Source organism: Alexandromys fortis, unplaced genomic scaffold (genome assembly GCF_014885135.2).
Source record: "Alexandromys fortis isolate MF-2015 unplaced genomic scaffold, M_Fortis_MF-2015_v1.1 scaffold_9, whole genome shotgun sequence".
Classification (NCBI taxonomy): Eukaryota; Metazoa; Chordata; class Mammalia; order Rodentia; family Cricetidae; genus Alexandromys; species Alexandromys fortis.
The window spans coordinates 7,022,507-7,039,121 of NW_026067892.1; the positions used below are offsets into that span (position 1 = coordinate 7,022,507).

At 44.5% G+C, this 16,615-nt stretch overlaps 2 protein-coding genes across 2 annotated transcripts in view; one reads left to right on the forward strand and one right to left on the reverse strand.

The window, feature by feature from the left end:
- The window catches only part of LOC126501855 (ribose-phosphate pyrophosphokinase 1-like), a 6,064-nt gene extending 3,649 nt beyond the window's left edge, over window positions 1-2,415 (forward strand). The window contains exon 2 of the mRNA XM_050142731.1: window positions 338-2,415. Coding sequence (XP_049998688.1) covers window positions 472-1,428 — 957 coding nt within the window. The 5' untranslated portion in view covers window positions 338-471 and the 3' untranslated portion in view covers window positions 1,429-2,415. The remainder of the gene's footprint in view (window positions 1-337) is intronic.
- Window positions 2,416-5,660: 3,245 nt separating this feature from the next.
- The window catches only part of Mcm3ap (minichromosome maintenance complex component 3 associated protein), a 50,909-nt gene continuing 39,954 nt past the window's right edge, over window positions 5,661-16,615 (reverse strand). Inside the window, exons 23-28 of the mRNA XM_050139882.1 lie at window positions 15,822-16,212; window positions 14,977-15,234; window positions 13,855-13,984; window positions 11,657-11,860; window positions 8,131-8,287; window positions 5,661-5,953 (exon numbers count right to left, since the gene is read on the reverse strand). Of these exons, the coding sequence (XP_049995839.1) occupies window positions 5,795-5,953; window positions 8,131-8,287; window positions 11,657-11,860; window positions 13,855-13,984; window positions 14,977-15,234; window positions 15,822-16,212 (1,299 nt within the window). The 3' untranslated portion in view covers window positions 5,661-5,794. The remainder of the gene's footprint in view (window positions 5,954-8,130; window positions 8,288-11,656; window positions 11,861-13,854; window positions 13,985-14,976; window positions 15,235-15,821; window positions 16,213-16,615) is intronic.

Sequence of the window (16,615 nt, forward strand, 5' to 3'; positions counted from 1 at the left end):
AATTTATGCCCTGGCAATGCTGAAGCATGCATGGGCAGCCTGTATATGGCGGTTCTGTTGAACTTGTCCATATTGGGTCTCATGGTCTAAGTGGATGATAAAAGCCTTAGCTAAATTCAAAATACAAATGGAAGGAGAAAACAATGTTTCCCCCGATGTGCATTTAAATAATTGGTCCCCTGTTGATAGAACTGTTTGGGAAGAATTAGGAAGTGTGGCGTTTTGGAGGAGGTGTAACACGGGGGTGAGGTATAAACTTACCACTTACTGCTATGTTTCCTGCTATGCTCTCGTGAGTTCCATCCCTCTAAACACTCCAAATGGTTTCTTTTATAAGTTGCCTGTGTCGATGTAAGATGGCGGAGTAGGAACGCGGTGCGATAGGTGTTCAGGCTACCGGCTGACTTCGTATCCAGTCTCTGCAGCGGCAGGAACCACTGAGCAAAGAGCGCGTCCGTGTAGTTGCCCAAAATGCCTAATATTAAAATCTTCAGCGGGAGCTCCCACCAGGACTTATCCCAGAAAATTGCTGACCGCCTGGGCCTGGAGCTAGGCAAGGTGGTGACTAAGAAATTCAGCAACCAGGAGACCTGTGTGGAAATTGGAGAAAGCGTACGTGGAGAGGATGTCTACATCGTTCAGAGTGGGTGCGGTGAGATAAATGACAATCTAATGGAGCTTCTGATCATGATTAATGCTTGCAAGATTGCTTCGGCCAGCCGGGTGACTGCAGTCATGCCGTGTTTCCCGTATGCCCGCCAGGATAAAAAGGATAAGAGCCGGGCTCCCATCTCAGCTAAGCTTGTGGCAAATATGCTATCTGTCGCAGGAGCGGATCATATTATCACCATGGATCTACATGCATCTCAAATTCAGGGCTTTTTTGATATCCCAGTGGACAATTTATATGCAGAGCCAGCTGTCCTCAAGTGGATAAGGGAGAATATATCTGAGTGGAAAAACTGTACTATTGTCTCACCTGATGCTGGTGGAGCCAAGAGAGTGACCTCCATTGCAGACCGACTGAATGTGGATTTTGCCTTGATTCACAAGGAACGGAAGAAGGCCAATGAAGTGGACCGCATGGTGCTGGTAGGAGATGTGAAGGATCGGGTGGCTATTCTTGTGGATGACATGGCTGACACTTGTGGTACAATCTGTCATGCCGCTGACAAACTTCTCTCAGCTGGAGCTACCAGAGTTTATGCTATCCTGACGCATGGAATCTTTTCTGGCCCAGCCATTTCCCGTATCAACAACGCATGCTTTGAAGCAGTAGTAGTCACCAATACCATACCTCAGGAGGATAAGATGAAACACTGCTCCAAAATACAGGTGATTGACATCTCCATGATCCTTGCAGAAGCCATCAGAAGAACCCACAATGGCGAGTCTGTCTCCTACCTGTTCAGCCATGTTCCTTTATAACAGAATAACCTCTGAAGCTTTTTGAAAATAAACCAACCCATCCCTCATGTTTCTTGGTATTTGAGTTCAGCAGAAGACCCAGCTTGCTCCAGTGTAGATTTTTACATTCCGCATTAGCTACATTAGAATTTAGCCTAAATTGGAAAAGGACAGATTGTGGTTAACTGCTAGGATGTCCTACTTGTGTTGTTTCATCCTGACTTGCTTGTTTATTTTGTGAGCCTTGCAGCTGGTGACTAGAGGTCAGCTGCTGAAAGATGTATGGACTATTGAGAATATTCCACAAGGTCCATAGGACATAATTGACAGAGCTCATACTCCATTGCTCGGGAACGCTTTGGGGTTTTTCTTCATAGCAACAAAGTCAGCCCATATGTGATACATTTTCAGAGGTTTGTGCTAAACCCTAGCAAGAGCCCTGAGCATCCTTAAACATAGTTCCAGTAGTTGAGCACCCTGTCAGGCAGGGGCAGGTAGCTCAATGCAGTAATTAGCCTTTGGGAAGAAGAAGCCTGATCCATTGCCATCTGTTTAACTCTATAGCTTGAATTCACTACACTGGTTCCTTTCCTTTTGGCTTTACCTTCAGCCATCTTGACCTTTTCCTAGCCAAAAATATCTTGGACTCAGTGATCATGGTACTTGTACCATAATCCTCTGTAAGAGACTTGCTTCTTGCTTTGTAGCTGCTAACTTTCTCATTAGATAACTTGCTGTAGTGTAGTCTTCCCTAGCCTATTACCACTGTGGCGGTAGCTTTGAGGTGGTGTCTTAGTGCCTTTTGATTAAGTATTTAATTTTCATCTTCCTTGGATCCATTTGGTCTCTCAATTGAACAGATTTCTGCTAAACAATTTGGTGTTATAGTCTCTTGTTGAGAACTTAATGTCTGTTAATGTATGCAGAAAAAAATAAGTTGCCTGTGTCATGGTGCCATATTACAGCAATAGAAATGTAACACACCATAAATAAATGTTTAAAAACTAACGGCAGATCTTTATTAATAAACAGTGTCTCACTGAGGCGGGGAGACACTGAGAAGGCTCAGCAGGTAAAAGCGCTTGACACAAAATTACAACCTGAGTGTGACCCCTAAAACCCACGTGAGGCAGGAAGCAGTGGTGTGTATCTGTAATCCTGGCACCCCATCAGGAGATTGGAGATGAAGAGAAGAACTTCCTGGAGGGGACTGGAGAGGTTAAGAGCACTACTGGAAAAGCAGAGAACCTGGGTGTGAGTACCAACACCCCATGGTGGCTTGTAACCATATATAACTCCAGTTCCAGGGGATCCCACACCCTCTTCTAGCCTCTTTGGCACTAGATATGCACATGGTACATGGGCATACATGCAGACAAAACACTCATAGACATAAAATGAAATAAAGAATTGGCTGGAAGCTCAAGGGTCAGCTAGCCTGGGTTATATGGTACAGCCCCACAGATGAGAGCCCCTGCCTCAACAAGGATGGAAGGTGAGAACTGGCTCCTATAAGTTGTCCTCTGAGCCTTTCACATCCACGCGTGCATGCACACACGTGCAGACATGTGCCCGCCAGATGGCTCAGTGGGTAAAGGTGCTTGTCTCCAAGTCTGATGATGGGAGTTCAATTCCCAGATCCCATATGGTGGAAGGAGAGAACTGACCCTGAAAATTGTCCTATGATGTGCTACCACACTTACATGGAAGTCAGAGGGACGACTTGACCTTCACATATACACTGTAGCACACACTTGTCCACACGTACAGGCAAAATGTAAAGTTTCCGTTAAGACACATACAATAAACATGTTTTAAAGCCTAAAGATGTAGTGTTTGCTTGGGGAAGAGAGAGACTTGCTGATGGTTTTGATAATGAGATAGGCTTTCTTCCTAGTGCGTTTGTGCTCAGTGAACGAAACAATTACCAGGTGTGGTGGCAGGGTCATCATCTGTATCAGGTTTAAGAGAACCAGAGATGCTACATGCTCTTCTTGAATGCAATATTAGGGGCTGTAGGATGATAATCTGGAAATGCTTAGTGCACGGTTTTAAAAAAGTGAACAACATCATGGGGGCTGGAGAGATGGCTCAGAGGTTAAGAGCACTGACTGCTCTTCCAAGGGTCCTGAGTTCAATTCCCAGCAACCACATGGTGGCTCACAACCATCTGTAATGAGATCTGGTGCCCTCCTCTGACAAGCAAGCATACATGCAAGGAATGTTGTATACATAATAAATAAATCTTTAAAAAAAAAAGTGAACATCAAGTTTATTAATACGTTCTTCCCTTCCTTGCAAAATGCCATTTTACTTATTTATGTGAATGGGTGTTTTGTACCCTTGTAGTGCACCATATGCATGGTACCTGCAGGGGTCAACGGAGGGTGTCAGATCTCCTGGAACTGGAGTTCCTGAAGGTTGTAAGCACCATGTAGTGCTGGAAACCAAAAACCAGTCTTCTGCCAGAACTGTTCCTTTAAAAAAAAAAAAAAAAACCTCTCACAGTGTTCTTAACTGCCAAGCTGTCCCTTCCACATGCTTCTTGTTTTGTTTTTTAGAGACAGGGTTTCTCAATCTAACAGCTCTGGCTTCCTGGGAACTCACTCTGTTGACCAGGCTGGACTCGGAGATCCACCTGCCTCCTGAGTGCTGGGATTAAAGGCGTGCACCACCACCGCCTGGCTTCCATGTGCTATTTTTACAGGACCAGGTCACTTCTGCTTAATGTTCTTCCACAACTGATTCCCATGGCCCTCTGAATATATTCTGAGCCTGCTGGCCTGTTCCTTTCATTTGGCCACACAAACAACTAGTGCCTCTGGGCTTTCATCATGCTCTCTCGTGTATGATACACTCTCAAAACCATTTAGTTACGTTAAATATGTATGTACCCATACACATCTTCCAAAATGTACGTATATATGTTTGTATGTATGTATTTTAGGGATTCTACTGTGGTGAAGAGACACCATGGCCATGGCAACTCTTGTAAAGAAAAATGGGGCTAGCTTTGTAGCATGAATAATAAAAACAGGTATTGGGGTTCAACCTGAAGATCAGAAAAGCAAAACAGCCAGCCACTAGAGACCTTTTGCAAATCTTCAGACTGAAGGGGCAAGATCCCGTCTCCATGAGTTCCTGTCTCTTCCCCTGTATATTCCTCTCTCCACCTAACCATATCGCTCTTGTCTCCACCTCCCTAGTGCTGGGATTAAAGGCATGGGATTCTTGTGCCAGGATCACCTTTGTGTGAGCTGTTTTTCCTTTAGACAGACTCAATCTTGTGTAGCCCAGGATGGCCTTAAACTCTCAGAAATCCGTCTGCCTCTGTCTCCCAAGTCCTGGGATTAAAAGTGTATGTCACCATTGCCTGGCATGTATGGCTGACTAGTATGGCTGCTTTGCCCTCTAATCTTCAGGCAGGCTTTATTTACTAAAACACAAATAACATACCACTATAACTTTCGGTTTAGAGATTTATTATCATGTCAGGACATGGTGGTATGCAAGCAGACATGGTGCTGGAGAAGGAGCTGAAAATTCTCCATCTTTACTCTCAAGTAACAGGAAGTAATCTAGGACACTGGGCATGACTTGAATATATAGAGACCTCAAAGCCCACCCCCACAGTGACACTCCTTCCAACAAGGCCATACCTACTCCTATAAAGCCACACCTCCAAAGAGTGCCACTCCCTTTGGGGGCCATTTTCTTTCAAACCACAACAGCATGTATGTATATGTGTATGTATTCATGTATGTATGTATGTATGCATAGGTCTGCTGGCTCTCCTGATGAGCAGAGTTGACCTTGTCCCTGCATTTCTGATGTCTAGCACACCAGGGTCAGAGACTTTCCTAAGAAATTAATCATCTATTCAAACAGTACAAGCAGGGAGGATCAGGTTCGTCAGGGAGGAGACCTGTAATAGGTTCTCCAATTCCAAATGGTCAGCCCTAAACACATACACATATCAGCAACATTATACAGACTCAGTAGATTGTATGCATATGTATATATATGTAACAACCATTAAAGTAGAATGCGTCAGGAATTCCAGAGTGGGGGGAGGGGCTGAAATGATGTAAATTCAGCTACTTATACACGAAATTCTCAAAATGTCTATGTACAGAAAACCAGACACTTATAAAAACTTCTTCAGGATTCTCTGGGAAGTGCCAGTCTAAGGTTACAGCACAAATACTATTAAAGACATCATACCGCCTTTTATTCAAAAACTAAGAAGGATCTCGGATGACTCAAGTAGTTTATTTGCATAATTGATAATCTCATTTCTGACAGGACACCAATCATCTGAGCATAGCATAATTTAGTTGAAAACAAAACCATTACAAAGAAAACAACACCTCGCATGTCAGACTGTTCAAATGTCCACCATGTCCAGCAGTGCAGACAGGTGGAGCTCAGAGGCAACGTCTTCTTCCTTTGAACTTCGAATCAGCCTTTCCAGGTGCTTCAGCCTTCCAGTTAGCGACATGTCTGATATCTCTGAGAACTGCAATTGCTCTCCTGCCCCTTCATTCTAGTTGAATAAGAAAGAAGCCAAAAGGAGTCATCTGTGAAGGCATTACACCTGATTCATGTTTACATCATTTGGAGTCTCTTGGACTCAACAGAATCCTCCCTTGGTCTCTATCCTATATTTTTCCAGCTTCATCTACGACACATACACTATTCTATGGACTGAAATTGCTTAATCAGGCTCCCAGCTTGGGATATTTGTTGACTATACATACATCTAACACCACAGTTGTTTGTATGATATAGTGAAGCTTCGCTTTGCTGGGACAATGGATGCTGCCAGCTGGGACTTAAGAGCCAGCTGTGATTAAGAAGAGACCAGCATCACTGAGGTGAAATCTGTGAAGTGTTTACTCAGGCTCAGCACACAGAAGCTGTAGTCCAGAGGGAGCTGAACCTGGCAGTGTAAGACTCTCCCAGCTCGTACTGGTTTTGAAAGTATGAAAGGATCATGAAGAGCAGCTGAGACTTGGCACAGTGAAGGCCAGGCCAAGCTGCTGGTGCTCTCAGCCACAGTAGAAGCCCAGGATTAAACAGGTCCTGGTGAGAAAAGGCTTGGTACCATGGGAAAGGGTTAGAGTCCCTGACGAGAGCCCAAGAGAAAGAAGTTACTGGTGAAGGAGCAGACCAGCTGCAGTGGAGACGACCACCAGGGAAAGCAGCAGCTGTGGATGGGGCCAGTCTGAGCCTAGCAGACAAGCTGTGTGTGCTACACACAGCTGCCCAAGCATTTCCTCGGAGCCCAGAAGATCATGAGTGAATATCACAGTCTGACGCTAAGCTTTACACTGCCGGACTCTGGGTTCACCTGACGATTATGACTGTGCCCTTATTCTTCCTTCTTGGAATAAGAATATATGTAACTCATTTCTTATTTTACAAGTACCCATCGTTGAGAGACTTTTAACTTTCAAAGAGACTTTGGAATTTTAAAGAGACTGGATATTTACAGAAACTTTGGCTATTTTACAGAGATTATGAATATTTTAGGGAGTCTTTGGATGTTTTAAAGAGATAGAACTTTTTAAAAGAATACTTAAATGTTTTTGGTTGGTTTGGTTTTGGTTCTTTCAAGACAAGGTTTCTCTGCCTGCCTCTGCCTCCCGAGTGCTGGGATTAAAGGCATGCACCACCACCACATGGAAAGTGTTTAAATTGTTAAAACTGTGAGACTTTTAAAAGTTGAAATGTTTTATACTGTGATATTCATATTAACATGCGATCTTGGATGGAGAAAAATCAAAGAGGAGCAGTCCTGGTTGGACAGTGGTGTGTCTGTGTCAAGCTGACAAACAGCCAATCATGCTGGCTAGTTTTACATCCCCTTAACATAATCTAGTCAACTGTGGAGGAAGGCACCTCCTCCAAATTGAGAAAACACCTCCATCGCATTTTCATGATTGATGTGGGAGGCTCCAGCTCACTGTGGGTGGTGCCATCCCTGGGCTGGTAGTCCTGGGTGCTATAAGCAAGCAAGCTGAACAAACCAGGAGGAACAAGCTGGTGACAGATTCATACACGGAATCTGCACTAGTTCCACTTCTAGGTTCCTTCCCTGACTGCCCCTGCTGATGAACCATCATATGGAGTGAAACAAGCCCTTTCCTCCTCAAGTTACTTTTGGTCATGGTGTCTTATCAGCTGTAAAAAGCAGCTAAGACAATGCCATAGTTACTCTGTCTAATGCACATGGGCACAAGTATGTACAGGTTTGCTCTGTTCTTTCCTTCAGTGAACTCTGTGGCCAAGGATGACCCTGAACTTCTGATCCTCCTGCCTTTAACTCTAGGGTTTTCGGTGCATGGTTTATTCAGTGCTAGGGAATGCACCCCAGGCTTTTTACATGCCAGGTAAGCGCTCTACCAACTGACTACATTCCTAGCCCCTAGTCAATTTTTTACTGTGTTTAGGTATCTTCTCCATTTATTTCACAGGTAGGAACTCAGTAACATTGTCATATGAAGTTTAAAGGTCTAACTTCCATGTGTTAATGCATCACAGGACGAATCTAACACAGTGTTCCAGGCTTCCTGTGTAGCCCTGACTGCCTGGAACTCACTGAGTAGACCAGGCTGGCCTCACACTCTTGCAGTGCGGGGATTAAAGGGATGGTCCCCTGAGGCTGGCACATTCTCTCAGTCTTTAATTCTGTACATGTCAAATGCCCCCCGTTCTCACCTGAGGTCTCCTTGTTGTAGATGTTTTCAGCACAGTCTGAGTTTTGATAATGTCAGGGAAAGATATGAGTGTCTGAGGAAGGTAGAGAGGAAGGCAAGTTGACTCTGCAAATGCCTGTGAGTCTTGAGATACCCACTGCTGGAGTTGCTCCTCAAACCTGAAACAGGAGGACAGCTCAAAATGAGAACGTCAGAGCACTGGAAAGTAAAAGCTTAACTACCACTCATCTTACGTTTCTCACCGACTCTTCTGTGTGCCCATGTGTACATGTGGACGAGGATGCCCATGTGGAGTCAGAGGACAACCCTGTGGAACTTTTGATTTATTACAGGATTGACAGTATTTAAATACTCATGAAACTGGATGAAATTATGGAGGAGTGAGTAGGCATGTAAGAAGCAGAGATGAAGTCCAGAGAGAGAGTAGATCTGGATGCTGGAGAAAAACAGGAAAATCCTTGAAGGGGACTAGAAACAAGGATGAGAAGCAAGGATGCGATCACTGACAGGGCCAGGGCGCATGACCAGGTTCAAGTGTGCAGGCTGAAAATGCAAAAGGGACGAACAATGACTAACACCGCTAGCTTTACTTACAGTTTTACTATTAAAGGAGAAGCATGCAGTGGTGGCAAGAGAGAACTGAGGCCACACAGAAAGATGTGTCCGTCTGTCTGCAGGATTGTGGGCTGACATGCATGATCGAGTAGAGGGAAGGGCAATGTCTCAGAGAGCCCCAGGTGCTGGGTGCTGTGAGGAGGCTGGAAGTGAAGTCGCAACCCAGGGCGAGCTGACAGCGACTAAAGATGGGGTGCTCGGCTCCAGCAACTGTGGGAGAGGTACAACAGGCCCACGATACTCTGCTGGGCAGAGAGGGCAGGCAGAGGTGGGAGGAAGACAACCTTTACAAACGTCTATCTCCCAACTCTATCTCGCAGTAAAAAGACCATCCAGTGAGGACCAGAAGAGGACAGGACAGAGGAAGGGAAGTTGAGTTATGTGGAGGAGCTCCTCCCATCTAGTAGGAAATGATCCACTGAAGCCACAGGCTCCCCAAGGGACAAAGGCTGTGACCAGTCATGGCAGAAGTTACGTAGCCTTAGCTAAACATATTTTCCTCTAGAAAATTGACTTTAAAATAATAAACAACGAAGCCAATGATAAATGATAAACCTTAGACACATTCTATCTAGAGCATGGTCATCTTTTAAGAGCTTATACTTTTAGAGTCAGGTGGTGGTGGCCCATGCCTTTAATCCCGGGTATGTAAATTTGAGGCCAGCCTGGTCTACAAAGCTAGTTCCAGGACAGTCAGAGTTACACAAAGAAACCCTTTCTTGAAAAATAAAAAACAAGGTTACAAGATTAACTCAAAAGAATCAATAGCCCTCCTTTATACAGAAGATAAATGGGCTGAGAAAGAAATCAGAGAAACATCACCCTTCACAATAGCCACAAACAGCATAAAATATCTCAGAGTAACTCTAACCAAACAAGCAGAAGACCTGTATGACAAGAACTTTAAATCTTTGAAGAAAGAAATTAAAGAAGACACCAGAAAGTGGAAAGATCTCCCATGTTCTTGGGTAGGTAGAATTAACATAGTAAAAATGACAATCTTACTAAGAGCAATCTATAGATTCAACGTAATGCCCAGCAAAATTCTCCACAGATCTCGAAAGAACAGTACTCAACTTCATATGGAAAAGCAAAAAACTCAGGATAGCCAAAACAATCCTGTACAATAAAAGAACCTCTGAAGACATCACAATCCCTGACTTCAAACTCTACTACAGCCTAGTATTGGCATACAAACAGACAGGAGAACCCATAGAATCTAAGACCCAGACATCAATCTACACACCTATGAACACCTGATTTTTGACAAAAAAGCAAAAAGTATAAAATGGAAAAAAGAAAGCATATTCAACAAATGGTGCTGGCATAACTGGATATCAACATGTAGAAGAATGAAAATAGATCCTATCTATTGCCATGCACAAAACTCAAGTCCAAACAGATCAAAGACCTCAACATAAAACCAACCATACTAAACCTCATAGAAGAGAAAGTGGGAAGTACACTTGAATGCATTGGCACAGGAGACCACTTCCTAAATATAACCCCAGTAGCACAGACACTGAGAGCAACAATTAATAAATGGGACCTCCAAAAACTGAGAAGCTTCTGTAAAGCAAAGGACAGTCAACAAGACAAAACAGCAGCCTACAGAATGGGAAAAGATCTTCACCAACCCAACATCAGACAGAGGTCTGATCTCTAAAATATACAAAGAACTCAATAAATTGGTCATTAAAAGAACAAATAATCCAATAAAAAAAATGGGGTAGAGACCTAAACAAAGAACTTTCAACAGAGGAATCTAAAATGGCTAAAAGATACTTAAGGCAATGTTCAACATCCTTAGTCATCAGAGAAATACAAATCAAAACAACTCTTAAGATTCCCTCTTACACCTGTAAGAATGGCCAAGATCAAAAACACTGATGACAACTTATTCTGGAGAGGATGTGGGGTAAAGGGAACACTCCTACATTGCTAGTGGGTACAGCCCCTTTGAATATTAGTATGACAATTTTCAGAAAATTAGGAAGCAACCTACCTCAAGACCCAGCAATACCACTAGTGAGCAATGCCAAAGGATGCTCAATTGTGCCACAAAGACATGTGCTCAACTATGTTCATAGCAGCATTGTTTGTCATAGCCAGAACCTGGAAACAACCTAAATGCCCCTCGATCAAAGAATGGATAAGGAAAATGTGGTATATTTACACAATGGAGTACTACACAGCAGAAAAAAATAATGACATCTTGAAATTTGCAGGCAAATGGCTGGATCTAGAAAACGTCATATTGAGTGAGGTAACCCAGACCCAGAAAGACAATTATCATTTGTACTCACTCATAAGTGGCTTTTAGACATAAAGCAAAGAAAAACCAGCCTACAGTTTACTTAGACCAGAGAACCTAGACAATAATGAGGACCCTAAGAGAGACATACATGGATCTAATCTACATGGGAAGTAGAAAAAGACAAGATCTTCTGAGTAAATTGGGAGCATGGGGACCATGGAAGAGGGCAGAAGGGGAGTGGAGAAAAATACATAGCTCAATAAAAACAATAAAAAAATTAAAAGTATTATATAGGTGTGTGTGTGTGTGTGTACATCTGTGAATACACATGAGTGCTTAGAAAAGCCAGAGTATCAGATTCTGTGAAGTTGGAGTTACAGATGGTTATGAGCCGTCTGATGTGGGTGTGGGTACCAAACTGGGGACTCTGGAAAAGCAGCAAGTGCTCTTAACCTCTGAGCCATCTCTCTAGTCCCAAGCTTTTCTTATAAACGTCTTCCTTCTTTTCTTTTTTAAAACAGTCCCATCATTATAGCCCCTGCTGGCCCAGCTGCTCCTCTACCACTGGCTGTCTTGACTTACCCGAGCAGAAGGCGCCCACTCCTGCACAAAGTGGAATGAATAGCACACGTACACAGGAGGGGGGCAGACCCACCTTTTGTTCTCTTCCTTCTCCTCCAGCAGACTGCTGGACAGACACTGTGCCAGGAGCTCTTCCGCTGAAGCGCCGCGCATCAGATTGTCTGTACTGAAGTTCCCCTCTCGGCCACTCTCCTCATTTTTCTTCCCTTTATGGTGCACATGAAGCAGTGGAGTAGGAAAACTGCTTGCAGAAGGATGAAAAGCCTTTGTCCCCGAACTGAAAGCACAAGTGTGGAAGTTCTTATGGTTAAGAAGGATGCAAAGCACACAGACACAGCTGGACACATGTTTAGTCTATGAACAAAAGTCTCAAGATCCATGCACTCTATCGGACGGTTTATGCTCATGTCAGCCTGTGCCTGCCTCAGGACTTCCCTCAACAAGAGACAGTGATTCTCATACACATCAAGAGACACTGTTGGCCAGGTGTGGTAGCATGTGCCTTTAGTTCCAACACCTGGGAAGCAGAGACATTGTAGTTCCAGGCCAGCCAGAGTTACAGAGTGAGATCCTGTCTCAAAAAAACAGAAAGAGAGAAAGAGACTACTGCTTTCAAAAGTTCCACTATCTAGAGGCACTGGGTTCTCAGAGCTGCTTCAATCTAGGGCTTTATTTCTTATACCAGTTAGTCTGTCTGTCTGTCTGTCTGTCTCTCTCTCTCTCTCTCATGTGTGTTTGCATTTTAAGATTTATTTTATGTATACGTATTTGGCCTCTGTTGAGTTTATGTGTACTTCAAACATGCAGGAGCTATGGAAGCAGAAGAGGAAATCCAAGCACGGGAGTTCCAGGTGACTGAGGACCACACGGGTGCTGGAAATCAAACTTGAGTCCCCCAGAAGAGCGACAAATGCTCCTAACTACTTAACTCTCTTCAGCTCCATATAGTAAGCTTACAAGTAGATCTTTTTTAAGATTTAGTTTATGTGTATGAGTATTGTATGTATGTGTACTACACATGTGCCTGGTGCCCAAGGAGTTCGGAAGAGAGTATCAGCTCCCCGGAACTGATGTTATGGGTGGTTGTGACCCAACACTTGGGGGCTGGGAATCGAGCCTGGGGTGCTCTGCAAGAGCCGAGTGTTCTTCACCATTGTTAGTGCCAACATGGACAGCAAAGGCTGGTTCTGCCTTTTCTGTCTAATGTTTTATTAAAGGGCAGGATTTTTGTTGTTGTTACTTTTATTTTACTGGTTTTTTTTAAAATTAGTTTTATGGTATGTAGTTTGAACTATCAGCTTGAAACAATGCAAGATCATCATGAGGGACTGTCTAGAGCGAGCAGGTCTGCAGGCATGTCTGTGGGGACTGTCTAGAGGGAGCGGGTCTGCAGGCATGTCTGTGGGGACAGTCTAGAGCGAGCGGGTCTGCAGGCATGTCTGTGGGGACTCTTGATTCCGTCAGTAGGTGTGGGAAGACTCTAACCACCATGTGCAGCACCAGTCTCTGAGGGAATCAAGCATGCATGCATGCATTCTAACTGTGACTGCTGCTTCAAGTGCCTGCTTTGACTTTCGCAACTGATAAACTGTTACCTACAATAAGAAGCTAAAATGACCCCTTTCTCCAAGTTTCTTCTGTCAGAGTTTTTTACCATAGCAATAAAAATGAAACTAAGACAGCAGCCTAGTTCATGGTACATATAGAGGTCAAAGAACAATTCTGTGAAGCCGGTTCTCTCCTTCCACCTTAAGTGGACACCAGGGTTCAAACTCAGGCTGCCAGGCTTACAGGCAAGTACTTTGACCCACTGATCCATCTATCTGACCCTGAGTTTAAGTCTGAAGCTCATTTTAGGGGTGACATAGATGAGCCAGCAGTTGAGTTCTCGTCCAAAGAATCCAGGTTCTTTTCCCAGCTCCTGCATGCTGGCTCACAACTGTCTGCAACTCAAGTTTTAGAACAGACAACAGTGGCATGCAAATGGTGCATTGCCATACATGTTGGCAGAACATCCCTATATACAAAATAAATAAAAAATTTCAAAAGTTATTTCAACACTTACTAAAACAACCATATGCTTTTCTATTGTAGCAGCAAATTTTATTAATAAATTCTACTGCTGAGACTGTTTATCCTGGGGCAAAGGCTGCTCGGGAATGCTTTTAGGAGTTGCAAGACAATGAATACTAAGACATCATCTGGTATCTGTGAACTGGGTTTAAGAGACGGGAAACCAGCATTCTTATCACACACTGACAGAGAACTCACCGTCTTTGACTCAGCTGTAGCTCCCTCTGGGTCTGCATTCTGGCTTGTTCCCATGAAAAGGGAACATCATATTTTCTTAAGAGATTTTTGAAAAAATATACACATATCTGGCCATCTTCACTCAGTGCCTCTGAGAAAACAGGACAAAAACAGATTTAAGATGTATGTAAATATACATATGTCTATTCATTCATGCAGAATGGGAGGGCCAGGAATAACCCTCTAACCTTGGGAGTCTATGCTCTACTGGACCCCCCCTTTTAAAAAAAAAAAGTTTTTATTTTTTTCAAGATAAGGTTTCTCTGTGTATCCCTGCCTGGCTGTCCTAGAATTCATTCTATAGACCACGGTGGCCTTAAACTCAGAGATCTGCCTGCCTCTGCCTCCCGAGTGTTGGAACTAACAGTGGGTACCACCGTGCCTGACACTGTTCTTGTTTGTTTTTTTTAATGATTTATTTATTTATTATGTATACAATATTCTGTCTGTGTGTATGACTCCAGGCCAGAAAAGGGCACCAGATCTCATTACAGATGGTTGTGATCTACCATGTGGTTGCTGGGAATTGAACTCGGGACCTCTGGAAGAGCAGTCATTGCTCTTAGCCTCTGAGCCATCTCTCCAGCCCTCTCTCTGTTATTGTTTTTTGTGACATGGTGTCTCTATGTAGTCCTGGCTGTCCTATAACTTGCTATGTAGACTAGCCACAAACTCACAGAGATCCTCCTGAGTATTGAGATTAAAGATATGAACCACCATGCCCAGTAAAACCTTAGTTCCTGCCCAAAGTCAAGTCACCTGGAAACCAGTGACCTTAAAGAGAAGAGCTAAGAAAAGGGAAGATGGGACATAGGAAAAAGAAAGAATATCAAGAAACATTTTTCAATCAGGTATGGTGATTCCTGCCTTTAATCTCACTACTCAGGAGGCAGAAGCAAGTGGATCTGAGTTCAAGGCTAGCCCAGACTATTTACTTAGTGAGTTCCTGGCTTGTCAGAGGTACACAGTGAGACCCTATTTAGGAAACAAACAAAAACTCAACCCCCTCTTTTGTTAAAATTAGATCAGGGAAATCTCATGAAGACCCAGCCCCTAGGGCAGCAGCTGCATGATGGCAACTACCTGCTGTGATGGGAAGTCTGGGGGGTGTCCAGTCACTCAGCTTGTGATTGATGCACAAGGTGATGATGTCATCCCATGGGATCTCAGCAACTGAAGGCCCCGACTCCTGGCCTAGAGAGAGGCTCTTGCTCTTCCACTTCTGGTAAGTCCGGCACAGCAGGTTCTCCACCTGGGACTGGAGGACAGGCTGGGTCTGGCATGAGCTGGGAATCTGGGAGGTATACTGAACGATCATGGAACACACAGGGAGCCAGGGCGCTGCAAAGAAAGTTACCAGTGAACATGAAATATTACTAATGCTCTATCTCCTTAGAAGAGGGCTACTGTGTAGTTACGAAGTATTGAGAATATATAATAAGGCTACAAGCTCTGTCAGCTAAATAGCCAGCAGGCTCCTGCCTTCCCAGTGTCATTAAATAGGAAAGAACAGGCCCTGCATCAGCAGGTTTGAGCCAGCCCAGACTACCTGTGGGGTCTGCATCAAACAGACCACAGGCCCCATCCTCCAGGCACAGTCGGCACAGCCAGGCTCACAGGAGCACTGGCATAAACTAGCACTTGAGTGCTGTGGCCCCAGCAAGGCCAGCAGCTCAGAGACAGTCGCATCAGCCTCACACATGGCGGCTAAGTAGGACCTGTGGGGCAGGTGGGACAGTCTCAGGACTGTTATGGGGAAAGGACAAGTTCTATGTCATAAAACCCTGTTTCCTTCCACCTCAGACCTAACAGTTGGTGTAGGTAGGTGCACAGAGGGGGACTGTGAACTTCACACTGGAACCCACACCTGGTACAATGCCACTAAACAAGAAGGGAACAGGAAGCTAGCCCTTAGAGTGAGTACACACCTCCTGTAGGTGGGAGATCCATCTGTGGAAGCTGGAAGCCAAGCACAGCTTGCTTCAGCCAAGCTAGATGCTCTGCTGAGTTCCAGTGCAGATGAGGAAGAAGCTGGCTGCCTCCCACCTCAGCAAACTCCGTGACAGGCCAGGAGATGTCACACAGCTGTTCAGAGGACACCACAGAGGCCAGGAACTGGAGCACACTATTGAACAACTCAATAATGGTGCTGGGCTCTTGGGAGGCCAGGCCACCCAGGCGCCTCTCTCTTCTGTCGTGGAAAAAACGACCACTGAACTCACGGCTGATCCCATCTTCAACATACTGAATAAGGGTCTGGCAGCAAAGGTCCAGGTCTTGAGGGCATCGGGAGACCAGCCACTGGACTGCTCCAGAAACCTGAGGAATAAGACAACTGGGGGATGGAGTCAAACAATTCACACCCTCTTTAAAAAGCAGCTTTCAAAGGGGCTTAGCATTCTTCCCATGGCTATGGAAGGAAAGTAGTGCAAGAACAGAATCTCAGGCACGGCAGTAGGGAAACAAGCCCTCTGTGCTGGAGTGTGGATTCCTAGAACCCTGGAGACAGGTCTTACAGAGGCACCAAAGGGGGGGCCCATGAATACTATTCAACCAATTAAGTGGAGGCTGCAGAGCCCTCCTGGAAGGATGTAGGACCTCAGTTCTTCCTTTGCCCACTGAAGCAGAGCCACACCATCTTAGTCCTAGAATTAGCAGCTTCTCTGAATTCCAGGATGCTTCACAACCTGCAGTTACCTCTTCCTGTAGGACTTTTGTTCTG